The following is a 16,662-nucleotide window of genomic DNA, read 5'->3' on the forward strand; positions in this document are numbered from 1 at the left end:
TTGAAATAAAATTAATATAAAATTAAAAAAAATACTAAAAAATTTGTATGTAAACATTAATAGGAAATTTTGGTGAAATTTTTAAAATTTCTATAGTACAAAAATGTTATCTACTCTATCTCAAATTTGAGATTATTCTTTGCTATTTGATTATCATTTTATATATATAAAAAAATTAATAAATATTTTTATAGTCTAGACATTTGTTGATAAAGTGCATCATACGGAGTATTTTTTAATTAAAAATTTTAATTAAAATATTTTTATGTTATGTTTGATAAATTAATTCAACACACAAATATGATATTTTATTTTGTTATTTTTATCAAACGAGAAGAGAGATAAATTGTGTAGGAGAAAGAGAGAGCAATAGAGATATAAATAATAATGTAAGGTGAATAAGGATAGAGAGAGAAAAGGAAATAAAAACCATGTCATGATTGATTTCGAATATAAAAATTTTTAGATCTTAATCACTCTATCACTAAGTCAATACCTTTAAATATTAATTATTTTACCATTATACCCACTCACGTACACTTATAATGCTTAACTTTTGTGTATAAGAAAATATTGTCTATATATGTTTCTAAGCTTAAAAATGTATTATCTATGTTGAAGAAAATATTTGTAATGCCCAATTCATCTCGTAATATTACACCGCAATACCAATCATACTAATTTAAACCGGGTTATCATAAAAAAAATCAACCAGTGCCAATTACAAAGTGTAATACAGACAATAATTATAACGTGATTCCAATTTCATACCGATTATAATCTTAATAGGATCCTTTAAACATGTGCAGTTGGTTTAATTAGATTAATCATAGGATTTCTATGATTGTCCTTATGAGTTTTGATTACTAAAATTAATGCAAAAATAGTTTCACGTGTGGATCTGTCGTTTCATTGGCAGACAAACTCTGTGCTAAGCAGATTACAGCATTCATAATTTTGGAAAAAAAATGTCATCAATTAGATATTGATTCTCTTATATATGGATGAAGTTGTAAATTAGTTACATGGTCCACCTTAAATTTGTTTCTTCAAGGAAAGTAATAAGTATTACTATTAATCAAACAAGACCAATAACAACAACGTTCTTTAGCTAAGCTGGGAAATCAAGCAGTCCAAATAATCGGATTGAAAATTAATGTTTCTAAATCTAACTGTCCTAAGAAATAATTTGTAGTAAAGAAAATTATTTGATGTTTATCGACGAAAGATAGATAATTAAAATTTAAGATTTAAAGTTCATTTTTTTATATAAATTATTATATTAAATAAAGAAATTTAAAGACCGCCACACAGAAGACTCGAACTCAAAACCTTTGATTAAAAGTTCATTTGATTATGAATAAATTGGCTAGCACGTGATGCTATATATGTTTCAACTATCAACCGAAAAAAGAAAGAGAATATGTTACAACTATTTGAAAGTTTTTAATTTAAAAAAAAAAAAACTATTTGAATGTTTTATTTTAAATAAATCAAAGATGAAATAATGTTGTTGATAAATAACTTAGGTGCTCTCTAATATTTTGTTTCTAAATTCTACATAAAGAAATCGTTTTAGTTAATAAAATACTAATAATCGAAAACGTTGGTATCAGTAATTGATAATTAGTGTATTTGCCGTCTTACAACGAATTAAATAATTAACTATAGATATTGCTTACAAGTATTGTACTAGTGTTTTCATCACAACCATTAAAAACAAAACCCTATTTCCCCCTTTTTCCAATAAGTCAAATTGAAATAGTAATTTTTTTTGCTTATTTTATTTTCCTCCAAAAAGTTGACAATATAAATAGTGGAGAAAACGTTAGATCATGCGAAGGTGAGCTTTGTTTCCCAAAGCAGCGAAAATGGCGAATTTGTTTTCGGAACACTAAATATACAGTCGTAGTCAATCAATCAATTTCGGATTGCGATTATAACTACATGATAATATATATTTAAATCTGTATACGTGCACGCCTGTATTTCCCTGATCGGTTTTCTCTCTCTATCTCTAAAAGATTTGGCGGTAAGCCGATATTTTCTGCCTATTGCTCTGCTTATTTCAATTTTTTCTGAATGTATTTTTTTTTTTTTTTGGCTAAGGCGCATTGTGAATTTGTTATTGTTTTTTTCGTTCCGCCATCTTCTGGCAATTGCATTTGGTTACAGGAATCTCGTGTCCTCGATTTTTGTTGCATGTTAACGAATTATGTAATTCGAGGAATTCTGATTCGCCGACTTTTTTTTAAATAGGCTTTCAGCAGCGTCGGCGAGTTTTTGACGTTTAAGCAATTCCGGAATCAAGGTATCGCCGCGATCATTTCAAATTAATGTTGGCGTATTTGTTATGTTGTTTTTTGCTATGTCATTCCTTGAAGGGTGTTAGGATTAGACAATTTTTGTGTGTGTGGTAAAATTAACTTATACGGTTCAGTTCTCTTCAAAAAAATAAACCTTATACGGTTCAGTTTGATCATTTTTTCCTCGTTCTGTGCTGAATCACATTTTACGTTTGCGACTCCATTTGTGTGTGTGTGTGTGTGTGTGTGTTTTGACTAGCACGTGATATTCATTTATCTTATTATTCGTTGGCAATTTGAATGATGTTCTGAAATTGGTAATGTTTTTGCCATTTTGACAGGACAGGAGTAGAAGTTTGTAACTATTGTAATACAGAGTTGCCTACAAACACACATTGTTCACAAGGTAACGTTTTTCATCTGCCTGTTGTGAGTCATATGAATACAGTTCTGGACCAAACTTATTATAAAATAGTCTCTCTGTTATTGTTAGATGCTTGGCAGATGAGATTATGGTGTCGATATGATGGAAGTTGGTCAGGAAGTTACGTGTAAATTACCTCTTAAGCAGAGGAAAACTACTTGATGGATTCAGCCAAAAGTTGGTTCCACAAGTTTCAACAAAGAGACCGTTTGAGGACATTGAGGACATTGACAAGGAAGAAAGACTCAATGGGTAGTGCAAGAGAAGAACCACCAGCAGACTTACTTGCTGATGAGGAAGCCTCAGCTCTCACAAAACAGAGGGTGGCTGCTGCAAAGCAGTATATAGAAAATCATTACAAGGAACAAATGAGGAATCTCCAGGAAAGGAGGCAGCGGTATAGTATATTACCTAAACTTGTTTTGGCTTAATTATTTTTGAAGAAACTTTCTTCTATACACGTAGAGCTCTGCGTGAGATTTTTTCATTTCAACTCAAGCATCTGTATTGCATAAAAAATGTATTATGTATCAGCGCACTTACTGTCATTATTCCGAAACTAGAAATTTAAACAATTGCGATTGACCTGGAACACTATTATAGAAAATTTATGTCTTCTTGAATCCCTCTAGCCACTATGTATAGCCCTCTGGGTTTAGTAATAGTTATTTGTGGATTAGGTAAAACGGATGAACCCTCAGCTTTGTGGAATACGTACAAAATTTCCTTATTTGTAAGGTCTTGTTAGTAAAAGTTGTACTTCAGTGTGGGCCCATTTGAAAATTGAAACTCAAATGTCATTAGTTCAATGCTACCTATTACCAGAAGCAGAACTATTCTAAATTTGGTTTGTGGAGAAAGTAAGTTCATAGGCATTATATGCATAGTTCTTTTTCTTTATGGGATATTTTCTCTAATATGACTGCAATATCTAAAATGGTTTTCCTCCTGCAAGGAAATTAACTGATTAAGGTCTTATGTATTATACAATTGATTTTTTTTTTCTTATTGGTAACGACTGCAATTAAAATGTTTTTTCTTATCTCTGATCATAATTGTTAGCATCTCTAATACGACTGCAATATCTAAAATGGTTTTCTTCCTGGAAGGAAATTAACTGATTAAGGTCTTATGTATCATACAACTATGAGTTATTTATTTATTTATTGGTAACTATTCTATTATACGTAAAATGGTCGAGATTGAGAAAATTTGGCTTCGTCATATACTTTCTTAATAGTTTTTCTTTTTCCATAATATATCAGCTTTAAATAGTTCAGCTGCCATATATAGGACCAGGTAAATGATTAAATGATGTTTAATCATGATTGCTAACATCTCTGATCATTAACTTCTGAAGTCAGGTTCAATAATTATTTTTTTGAGGGGGAAGTCAGGTTCACTACTTAGTTTCAGTTGTTAGGAACTGGATGAATAAAAGTTCATTTAGGGTCCAAAATATACTTTCTGGATCACGTTCTCTTTTACTCATTTGCTATCACTAAATCAACTATGCTGTGAATAAGAGAATTCACGTGAACCTATTATTTATTTGTAATCATAAGTACATGAGCAGCAGACTTCTTCATTATGTTCACTTCTTTGACCACATTATGTTTTGGGTTTATGGGGTAGGAAATGCCACTTCTCTTATATTGATGACAAGTTACTATTTTACATTTGGTTGTTGACAGGAGAAATTTACTTGAAAAGAAGCTAGCTGATGCTGATGTATCTGAGGAAGATCAAAATAACTTGTTAAAATTTTTGGAGAAGAAAGAAACTGAATACATGCGCCTTCAGAGGCACAAAATGGGAGCTGATGATTTTGAGTTACTGACTATGATTGGGAAGGGTGCTTTTGGGGAGGTAAAGATTACTACAACTAATATGCCTATCTCAGTATTTATTACTTGCTTCAGTTGAAATTCTGTACGTCAAGTTTCCAATCATTGACTCGTATCTGGACCTCAAATTTTCAAGCTCCTAATTACCTCAGCTCTGTCCAATTGTAGAGTGCATGTCTATGCATTCTAGCTTTAACCCCTTTAGCAATTATTTTACTAATAAAAGCCTGGAGTATATTTATAATCCAGTCGTTATTGATGCTTTCATTTCCAGACTTGAAATGGTAGCACTTTATATTTATACATTTATTTAGTTTCATAACTTTTATAGCAGAAGTTCGGTGGAATTCATGGTTTAAAAAGGAGCGCCACCTCGGGCGCCCAGAAATCAATCTGAGACTGTGCCTCACCTGATGTGAATGAGGCACAGGGCTGAGGCGCACCGAGGCGATAGCCTCTTGTTTAGGGTTTGAAGTTCCCTGTTTCCAGTTTTTTTGGCTTCTTGAGGCTTGAAAATGAGAGGGCCTTCATATTTAAGCCTCAATTTGAAGTGTGCTGTGTAAAAGCAGCCCAAATTAGGAAGATTAAAGAAAATAAAAGTGAAAAAATTGAAACCCAGAGAAACCTTACATTCTGATTTTTCTGAAGACAGCCGCTCCTCTCACCTTCTCTGTCTCTTTCTCTAACCTATTTAATTATGAGACTTTAATTTGGGATTTTAAAGACTTATAACTAGTTATGAATTTATGATTTTTATGTGTTTTCATATATTAGCTATAGTTTATATGTTTGTTACATTAGTTATGATTTATGCCTCGGAGCACCTCAAGGGTTACGCTTCACGGGGGCCATTGCAAAACGCCTTGAGGCTTAAAATGCATTTAAAACCTTGGTGGGATTATGTGGTGAATTCCATAAAATCAAAGCTTAGGTTTCCTTCTGAGTAAAATTGGAGAGTATTTGATAGTCAAGTTCCTCGCACTAAGAAGTTAACAAAATCAATAAAGTAATTGATACAGAGTGATACTTGAATTAAAAGGAAACGAAAAGAAAACAAGGAAACCGGAAATAATTGTGCCTTAAAAATCTGCCGCTAAACTCAAAAATAATATTCCCGACTCTAACTAATGACTCATGCTACACAAATACTAACTAATCCTATGGTTCTTGACATAGTTCAGTACAAACCTGGCCCAAAAGGAAATTAAACTACAAACTTGATTAAGTAAAACACCAATTTATAGAATAGCTCTATATAGTTGTTCAATTATTGCTGATTCATAGTAATAATTAGCTTTTAGCCTTGACGTGTACCGTCCTTTATATTACACCCTATTTGTACTCTTGGAATGACTAGGTAATAAAATTTTATCTCTTACTCAAGATTTTCTTATTTTCCTTTTATGGAAGTCCTCCAGTCCAAACGCAACACTCTCCTTTTTACTAGAGTTGGACATGTCAATCATCATGGGTTCTGGCTGTCATTTACATGGGGTTTCATTCTTGTGTGGGACGACTACTGGTTTGCTATAATGGATAGTGAGGGCAGTCGTTAAAGGAAGAAGGAACTGGATCGACTTTGCAATACCCTCTGGCCTGCTGTAACTTAGTGTGAAGTGGGATTTTGATTACTAAATTGAACAAATAGTTCTCATGTTCTACTACTGTCTATATTTATGTTAGCGTTTATCCATTGAAGTAATTGATTTTATTTAATAATGGCCCATAATGAATATGAACACTTGCATAACTGAAAGTTGAATTATAGAATTGCAATTGTATATGTGTATTCCATCCCATGATCTCTATCCCTAGATATGCGGGCCTGAGAAAGAGTGTGAAATTTTTCTAACACAACAGCAAGTAATGACTCTGTTCAAGTGATGGCTTGAGTGCCACTGTGCCAGATAATGGCACTGGTGGTGGTAGGTGCATGGAGGTAGTAACAGTGGCTGGGTTAGCTGCATGGAGAAGACACTAACTGGGAAAGCTGATCCAGTGGTCATTTAGGACTTAGACAGGCGACTTGATTTTATCTCATAATGTAATTAGAATGATTAAATATATGATCCATTTCGTAGAGGTTATTAACTTCTGTCATTAACTTACTAATGAGAAGTGTCATGGGAATGTTGAGTTGATTTGGCATGGTTTCCCTAGACCATTACATGCCACAAGATGCTATTTGAGTAGATTTGATGAATCAGATGTCAAGGGATATCTAATGCCTTCTGTTACTAAATGACTAAAAAAGATAAAATCCTAATGAGTGGTTATGCTATACAGGTTAGAGTCTGTAGGGAGAAGACGACTGGTTGTGTATATGCAATGAAGAAGCTTAGGAAATCAGAAATGCTTCGTAGAGGCCAGGTATCTGATTATTGATCTTCAGTTGATCTTGATATGGTTATGTTTATTATGTCATTTGTCTTTCAATTCTGTATTTTCTAGGTTGAACATGTGAAAGCTGAAAGGAATCTGCTTGCAGAGGTGGATAGCAATTGCATTGTCAAATTGTACTGCTCTTTCCAAGATGACGAGTATTTGTATCTTATCATGGAATATCTTCCGGGCGGAGATGTGATGACTTTATTGATGAGGAAGGATACATTGACTGAGGATGAGGCCAGATTTTATGTAGCAGAGACAGTTTTGGCTATTGAATCTATTCATAAGCACCACTATATACATAGGTCTGTGATTGGTCAGTTTGAATGCATAATTTTTATCGAGAATGCTGTAAATCTGCATTTCATTGAGCTATCTCAATGTCTAACTTCTTTTTTTCCTTACATCTAATTTGCTGCAGAGACATTAAGCCTGATAACTTACTACTTGATAGACATGGTCATTTAAGATTATCAGATTTTGGCCTGTGCAAGCCTCTAGACTGTAGTACTCTGAAAGAAGATTTTTCAGTTGGAGATGGCCTTAATGGAAATTCAAAAAGTGAGGATAGCTCAGCTCCAAAACGTACGCAACAAGAGCAATTGCAACATTGGCAGAAAAATCGGAGAATGCTTGTAAGTTAAGCAAAAAGCTCTCTTGTTTTTTCTTTGCATTGATACTATCCTAGGCCGTCAGTGGGTGGTAACTGATTGTGGTCTGGTTAGTTAGCTATGCTTTTTGCTTGATTCCTTCAGAACATTAGGAATGATGTACACTTGAATTGTCATGATATTGTTCTTCAGACTATAAGAAATACTTGGTGAGTTAACCTTTTTCTTATGTCAAATTCACTGATTGCAGGCTTATTCGACTGTTGGTACACCCGATTATATTGCTCCAGAAGTTCTGTTAAAGAAGGGTTATGGAATGGAATGTGATTGGTTAGTTTAAATATACCTATTCTGGAACAATCACCTTTTCAAATATCTTATACATTCTTGTAAATAATATTTGCTTGCTCCTTCCTTCAAAATCTTTTCTCCTGTCATATCCAGTATTTATCAAAGCTGTCGTCTCAAACCACACCCATACTTAATTGAAGAGATTAAATTAGCTGGGAAGTACTTTTCTTTCACACTTTACTGTAAAATGAGGCTTTTCCTTGTTTTGTAGGTGGTCCCTTGGTGCTATCATGTTTGAAATGCTTGTGGGTTATCCTCCCTTCTATTCTGATGATCCAATGTCAACATGCCGGAAGGTAAGACAAGGATTCCTTCTGATGTGGCAGAAATTCATAGTTTATGTTTTGCTGTGTTACAGAGTTTGATGTTTCTCTTATATGCTTATGTTGTATCACTCCACTTCAAGGATCTCTGCACGGGTAACCTTCATCAATTAGGTTCACCATACGAGTCAATAGAATCCTTTTAGGCTTTAGGACTTTAATTCTGTTAAAAGTTAAAGTAATATATGAATGATTCAACTGGTGTGTTTTGCACTAAAATTTATATCCAGTTGTGGATGGGATTAATCGTATGTTCTACTGTCTTCAATAATCTCAATGGGCTCATGGGCTTGAGCTGTTACTTCCAGCTACCAATAATTAGAGGCTTGTGACATCATCGATCTATGTGAGTGTTCACATGGTTTTTTTAGTACCAAGGTTGTTGAAGGAAATATCTTTGCTTCTTCTTCTCAGGCTTGTTCTATTGATAATTACAGTAGAAACTCTATAAATTAATGTTGTCGGGACCGTGAAACTTAATTATTTGAGAGAGGTATTAATTAAAGATAAATTAATAATTTATTGATAAAAAAGATATTTTACATTTAGCTAATTTAAATTTAATTATATAAGGATTCAACAAAGTTAAATTCAATTAGAAATTCAACAAACTTGAATTTAATTACATAGAAAATGTTCAGCAATCTATAGTCTCAGTTTGGACAATAAATGTTCAGCAATATATAATAGCCAATTGTTTCAACATTGTAAAATTCGTTCAAGGGATGAAGGAGTTTTGAAAAACTTAAATGAAGAAGGCATTCATGAACTCAACACAATGGTTAATAATATTTGTTACCACGATAAAATGGATGTCAATCACCTACTGGATTATCCTTATGAAATTGATGGCATAATAATTGAAAACTCGGTTGATGATGAAGCTCAAGCTGATACAATAAAGGAAGGAATAATAGAGTCCAAAACCCTTCATAATTTTTTGTTGCAGATTGAAAACATCATGCCAAAGCCTTTGGGTGCGAAAAGTTAGAGATGGAATTCATTTTGATTTAAATTTCAATAGAAAGCAAACAACAATAAATTCATATTTGACTAAGTTATCATAGTTATCTTTGTTATGTTAGGAGATTATTAATTTATACTATTGATAGGACCATAATTTATATAAGCGTCTTCTAAAAAATTATTATATTATTAATTTATTGAAATTATTAATTTACATAATGGGCAAAGTCGGGACCGAAGAAAATTATTATCTTAGAGAGGTTATTAATTTATCGAGTATTAATTTAAGGAGGTTCTACTATATTGAAGTTGGATCTCTAAAATACTGATTTTTATTATGACAAGAAAGCATTGTGATGCTTCTATGCCAAGGCATATCCACCAATTCTAATTGCTATCATTTTTCCATCCATACCTTGCAGTTGAGTCAACTACTAGTTCCATGTAATCCTTATGTTATAAAATGGGTAATGTTAAATGAAGTAATTTTAGATTCATTAATTTGACTTATTGCTCTCATTTGCAGATAGTGAACTGGAAATCACATTTAAAGTTCCCGGAGGAAGCTACACTTTCTTTTGAAGCAAAAGACCTGATAAGCAAACTACTTTGTAGTGTTAATCAGAGGCTTGGTTCAAATGGCGCAGATGAAATAAAGGTGATGTACAGTGTGCTATGGCATGTTCTTTGGACTTACTCAAGTTGGTGAGAAATGGGTTGATAATCTGTTTCTTTAGGTTCATCCTTGGTTTAACGGAGTTGATTGGGATAACATATACAATGTGGAAGCAGCATTTATTCCCGAGGTTAAAGATGAGTTGGATACCCAGAATTTTGAGAAGTTTGAAGAGGTATAGCTTATCGGAATACTATCTGTCCAAATAAGATTTTAATTTCTTAAAATCTTTAAAAGGTGTAGCTTATCGGAACTATTATGCACTGCAGTCTGAACACCACACTTCAACTTCATCAAAATCTGGTCCATGGAGAAAGGTATTATTTTTGCTTCAAGTGTTTGAATGTATATTTGAAAAGAAATTGCTACTTCTCTATATATGTTATGCATTGCTCGTATTATAACCATATATTCTGCAGCATTTTTTCGCCAGTTTCTACATTTCTTCCTATTATGTTGCTTGCTCATTGTATTCGGTAAGATCCATGGAAAAACGTCGTTTTAGTTGTACATTTTTGACAAACTTTGATGTAAAAATTGGAATGTTATAATTGCAAAAAAAAAAAAAGGTGTTACTGTAATTGCAATGTTTAAAAGTTGTGGCAATTAACCCATAAAAAAATACTAACATTAGAATGATGAATTATGTAGGTTAATTACATCAGATGAAACACTATCTTTTTTGAACAATATAGATGTATGGTCATCAAATCAGAGTAATTAGGCATATCACATATGTCATTTGTATATATATATTTTCTCTATAACTGTTTCACCAAGGATGGGATAGTTTCGATGGACCCTATTATCATGTTGTTGGTACATGCTTGGATCTCTTTCTCCTAGGCTAAGTTTATTATCTTTTCATTTTACCAGCAGATGCTTTCGTCCAAAGACATCAACTTTGTTGGGTACACGTACAAGAACTTTGAAATTGTGAATGACTACCAAAATCCTGGAATGGGTATGTCTCTCTCTGGCTCTGCATCGTGCATGCTTTATGCACTAGTCTCATGCTTGTGCATTTTATGCGAGCATTTGTTGTTTTTGTATCAATTTGTGAGAAGCTCTGACAAATACTTAGTTTATACCTATTGGTGCATATGCTTAAGTAATATGGAGTAATGATATCAGCAATTGCATGCTTCTAAATTACATGTCATGTTTCCATGGTGACTGATACTAGATCTTCTTTATTTTGTTCCTTTTAATTTCTTGAACAGCTGAATTGAAGAAGAAAAATACCAAGTCAAAGAGGCCAACAATAAAATCACTTTTTGGTAGGTCACATATATTTTCTTCTTTGCCTATTCATGTTTGAACAAATATGCAATTAATCTGTTGCATTAGCTACCAAAAAGTATCCATGATGTTTGGCCTATTTAAGAAAAAGCCAATATGATTTTAAATTATTAATTCCTTTGAAGTACTTATAAGTCATTGAGATTTGAATTTGTCATATAAATACCTTCTCTCAATTGGTGCTATGACTTTGAGAGGTTCCTTCTAATGTATAACAAATTGTGAGGCTCTTTTTTGGTAAATTGGTTAGACCTGAAGGGTAGTTTTTGTTATTAACTCGCAGTCATAGATTGAAATAGATGAACTAATTTGAAATTCCTGGCTAGTTATTTGCAGTTTGAGCCTCCACTATTACAGTTTGCTCTGAAAATAAATTTACAAGGAATATGGCGGTAAAACGAATGGAAACAACTTGAAATGTTGGGAGAAAGGAATAGTTTTCTTAAATTTCATTCTTAACTACGTACTCCTCCCTCCTTCCCCTAACGATCTTTTCATTTATAAATATGTAATGACATCCTCAATATTGCTTCCTTATCCAGTTGAGGCTTAGGCCTTAGCAACTTCTGTCCATTATAGGCGACAACTAATGGAGGTTCTGAGACAGTATTGCTTGTTTCAAATACTCATAGCCACATCCTCTAGTTTTGGAATCTAGCTTCTAATTTCTTCTCTTGTATTTAACTTTTCAGCGACCATTAATTTTTGACTTCTTATTATCTTTATTTGTGTATGAATTATAACAGATGATGAGTCGGAAACATCTGAAACCGGTGGCAGCCAATAAAATAACCCTTATGTATGTTTTACCTTCCCATTCCAGCATTTCTCAAAGATATGGCATGACAAAACAGACTAATGGAGATCTCTCTCTCTCTCTCTCTCTCTCTCGTATTTCCACAGCATGCGCTCAATGGGTGTGGATTTGCTCGCATTTGGGTTGGGCCTTTTTCGTCTTCAACGAATATAGAGTTTGTTATGTTCGAGAAGATTTGGAATGGCTTGTTTCTGTGGATCTGCAGCTTGATTTGGAGAAACTGCCGTCAACATTTTTTTTTTCTAACCAATACAGAAAGCAGATCATTGACTGACTCATTTGTAGGAACTTTTTTCTTGTTGTCAACTTTTTTGGAAACCACAGGCGTATTGCATGAAGTATATAGAATGGCCAATTTCTTATTGAAACTCTATATAAAGTTAACAAATTACACTTGAAATATTTGGTTACTGTTATTTATTCACGTGGGTTTGTGAGGGACAATCTCTTTGGTGATGGCTCAAATAGAATACGCGTTGTTGTCTGGATCTCTAGGATTACGGATGATAGAATCAAGTGCTTGAGGTTCTACCAACATTTTTAAGTTGAATTTGTTGAACAAAGACGGATATCTTCCAAGTAGCAGATGCAAATAGTCGTATAAAGTGAATGATAGACTTGCGGTGTAATGTTAAAATATTTTATGGATTTTCTAATATAAATGGTATACCCTTGATTAATATTTTACAAATAGAGAGATAATATAATGAGATATAAATTTATCACTTAAGATGAGGATCACATTTTTTATACTTCATTTGTCCACAAAAAAAATGTCACATTAAGAATAACCCGAGTTTTAATAAAATGTGGGTGGAATTGTTAACGGAGTACTAGTCACACTTAAAGACTATCCCTAACTAGTACGTCCACTCGTGCGATGCACAACGAGCATCGAAATTAAACAATATGTTTAAATAAATATATATATATATATATATATATTAAACAGAATTAAAATATAAGCAAATGTCAAATATATTTTAAAAATAAAATAAAATAATTCACATCAATTACTCAATAAAAATTTGAATTAAAAAATATAATTTCAACTTTGTATAAAGTGTAATTATAATTATAGTTATTAAAAAATTAAAAATTATTTAATAATAAAAAATAGCATTACCCCTTATATTTTCTTACACAAATATAAATAAAGTCATATTTGAAATAATATTTTTAATATAAATAGAGCATTGCACGTTATAATAAATAAGTAAATATTTTCATACACAAATATAAATATAAAAAAAATTGACATATAATAAAAATATAGGAAATGAAATAAAACTAATCTAAAAAAATCCCTATATCAACATTAATAGAAAGAACCGAGAAAATAAAATATTTTAAATTTTAATTTTTTTTCATAACTTATTCGTTTTAAATTCATTTTAAAGATCTTATCACATATTTAAGTTTATGATGAATAATGAATATTTTTCATGAATCAAATTTGACAATATTTAGATAAAAATAGGGGGAAAAAAAAGATAGAATAAATTGATAAGAAAAGAGAAAATTGGAGGGAAGAAATGAAGGGAAAAAATTCCTCATTTATATATTATATAGCTGAATTGGAATTTTATTGAGAAAAAGAAAAGCGAAAAAAAACAAAGAAAACCCGTTGAAGGCACAACAGACGCAAACTAACGGGCTACGAAACTATAACGGCGAAGACCCAGAGGGAAAAACATCGTGAGAGGAAAAAAGAGTCAAGAAATGTGCAGGAGCTACATAGCAGGAACCCCATGACAATAAAAAATCAAGAGCATCATCCTCCGGATGATTATAAGAATCTATGATGTCCCCCCAACGTTGATTAGAGACCGTATGAATATCAGAATCCATGATGTCTCCCCAACGTTGATTAGAGACCGTATGAATATCAGAATCCATGATGTCCCCCCAACGTTGATAAGAGACCCCCGTCATCGCAAGAGCCGCTGCATCCCCGGGAATATCCGAAGGTCTACTAATATTGGAGCCTGGAATAGCAGGATGTCGTAACCGGTGCTTTAAAGATTATATAGATTATGACAGATAAGACTGTAAATGAACAGAGCTACTCGTGAACTATTCGAGATTCGGCTCGGAAAAAGCTCGTTCGGAGCTCGATTCGATAATAAACGAGCCGAGCTCGAGCCTGATTTCGAGCTCGAAATTTTTATCGAGCCGAGCTCGAGCCTGACAGTGCTCGGCTCGTAGAGCTCGCGAACATGTTCGAATTCAATTGTTTGCGAACGCTAGCCTGTTCACGAACCTTCAGTCGAGCCTTCAATCGAGTTAGTACACGAGCCTTAAACGAGTCGAACTCAAACTCAAATAACATATTAATTAAGAAGATTTTCTTAAATTTATAACAAATTCGAGCTCGAGCTTGAATTCGACATTATCAAGCATCACCCGAGCCGAACTCGAATTGAACTCGAGCTTAGCATGTGGGTGACGAGCCGAGCTCGATCATCAGGATAAAAGCTCGAATCGAGCTCGAGCCGAGCTCGAACACCCGAATATTTAAACGAGCCGAGCTCGAGCCTGTTTGTATTCGGCTCGGCTCGTTTACAGCCCTAATTGACAGACCCAACCATCCAATCTTTTTAAAATTTAATTAATTTCTCTCTTTCTCACATCATCAATATTTTATCCAACTCAACTACATCTATTGTTAGGTCCTGAGGGTCTCGAATAGGTGTATGGGGGGGAATACACCTATGGGCTATTTTAAATTCCTCAATCAGAGGGATCTCAGTCAGAGATCAAAATGAAACTTTACACGCAAACACAGACTCCTGTTTTACTGAAAACAGTTTTGACCAAACAGGGTTGACGACTGATACTGAAAGCTCTTCAGTAAAGAGTTATCAGTTAAGTTACTGGAACTTAACTGATGCAAATAAAGGCTTCAGTCGGGTTTGCTAAAACAGAGATGATAACACTCTTCCTGACTATCACAAGATAGATCAGTCAGACTGATATCATACGCAGCGGAAATTAAACTTAGTTTCGCAATAGCCTCGGTGGAGCACGTTGTTGGTCTTTGGGTTTCTCTTTGCAGTTAATCAGTGTTCAGTTTATCAATTGAAATAACACAAGTAAGAATGTAAAACTGAAAGCTGTAAACAACACAGAGACTTTTACGTGGTTCGGAAAAACCCTTTCCTACATCCACGGTCGGTTGATCAGACCAACAATCCACTCCGCAAGTGCTTAACAGGTGCACTGCAAACCAAACCGTGTGCTTGCCGGGTGCACACAACCGTACCACTGAAGAAAACCCTTCTTCAGTACCCACGCTTCACTCGCGTCGAATTTCTCTTGCTCAGCACAACCCGTGCTAAGACTTCTCACTCAGAGTCAGAGTACCTTCCTAAACTCCGAATCACTCAAACACTCTTTTGGGGGGGAGGTTTGAACGAGTGCCAACTATACTACAAAGAACAAGTTCTTTGAAGCAAGTTTGACCTTTGGCTTCTGGGTAAACAGAGGTTCGCCTAAGGTCTAAGAGAATATGTGTAATCAGCAGTGACTGATTTTGGCTTTGGAATTCTCTTCTTCGATTCAAGCTTTGGGGAGGTTAAGCTTTAGGCTGAGTAGGAATTTCGGCAGAGCTTCAGCTTATGTCGTTGAATCGATGAAGGTTGAAGTGATCCTCGAGCGCTATTTGTAAGAGAACTCTTGAATAGATCCGTTGGTGTAGAACGTCATCAAGATTTCTTCCGTTGGAGAGCAATTCGAATTTGGGCTGAGGCTTCAATCTTCGAGGTTCCTTGTCTGGGTGGAAACGGCTCTCTTGATGGACAGGAGATGTGACGTCTCTGAAAAGTAACCACCAGATAGGAATGACCTCTGCAGAGATAAGATCCTAAGATCTCTGCATTTAATGCGACTGTACTTTGTGAGTACGTGGCTTCCTCTGAACGTTGGAAGATCAGTCCTAGGAGGAATGTTCAACTGATACTTGACTTTAGTATCAGTCCATTGCGCGCATTAAGTAATCAGTTCCTAACTGATTCTTCAACTGATACTTCAGTTGGTATCTGCAGTCTTCAGTCCTTCGTTCTTCAGTCTTCAGTCTTCAGTCTTCGACACCGCAAGCTAAACTAGAACCGAACTCTAACACTTGAGTTCAAAACAATTCTAGTCTATTACAAATACGACCTATGAATTTTGGTATCATCAAAACAAGGATTAGGATATTCCACAAGATTCCCAACATCTATGTTGTATGGTTTATCAATGACCACTTCAACCACACAACTGCAACATTTTATACAATTATTTTCTTATTAATTTTAATTATAATATTTTTAATTGTGTTAAACATAAACTAAATTATAAAAATTCAAAAAGGATAAAATAATAAAAATTCAAACATTACAAACTAAGAATAAAAACTAAAACAATTGAAATACAAAATACGGAATTAAAAATACACAACTCATACTTCAGACAAATGAAAAAACTACACATTTAGTTACCATTGCTGAAGAATTACAACAATCAAAATACAAAATACGAAATTAAAATAGGAATACAAAATACAGAATTAAAAATACACAACCCATACTTCAAACAAATGAAAAAACATATTTAGTTACCATTGCTGAAGAATTACAACGATCGAAATACAAAATACTAATGAAATCTA

At 33.7% G+C, this 16,662-nt stretch overlaps 1 protein-coding gene across 8 annotated transcripts; it reads left to right on the top strand.

Moving 5' to 3' along the window:
• The first annotated feature begins 1,705 nt into the window (after positions 1–1,705).
• Positions 1,706–12,373, top strand: LOC131014241 (uncharacterized). Of its 8 annotated transcripts, none has more exons than XM_057942144.1 (17): positions 1,706–1,843; positions 2,260–2,311; positions 2,648–2,712; positions 2,800–3,127; positions 4,425–4,599; positions 6,864–6,947; positions 7,029–7,270; positions 7,387–7,600; positions 7,827–7,906; positions 8,139–8,223; positions 9,743–9,874; positions 9,954–10,067; positions 10,162–10,209; positions 10,769–10,856; positions 11,116–11,172; positions 11,941–11,993; positions 12,098–12,373. In XM_057942144.1, exons 4-16 carry the CDS (start codon positions 2,892–2,894, stop codon positions 11,979–11,981), a joined length of 1,596 nt encoding a protein of 531 aa, XP_057798127.1. In that variant the 5' UTR covers positions 1,706–1,843; positions 2,260–2,311; positions 2,648–2,712; positions 2,800–2,891; the 3' UTR covers positions 11,982–11,993; positions 12,098–12,373. The 8 variants fall into 8 exon arrangements, with proteins under 8 accessions (XP_057798127.1, XP_057798126.1, XP_057798131.1 ...); XM_057942143.1 differs by having other exon boundaries at positions 1,838–2,032; XM_057942148.1 differs by having other exon boundaries at positions 1,838–2,032; positions 10,772–10,856.
• Positions 12,374–16,662: the final 4,289 nt, after the last annotated feature.

This window comes from Salvia miltiorrhiza, chromosome 3 (assembly GCF_028751815.1).
Source record: "Salvia miltiorrhiza cultivar Shanhuang (shh) chromosome 3, IMPLAD_Smil_shh, whole genome shotgun sequence".
Lineage (NCBI taxonomy): Eukaryota > Viridiplantae > Streptophyta > Magnoliopsida > Lamiales > Lamiaceae > Salvia > Salvia miltiorrhiza.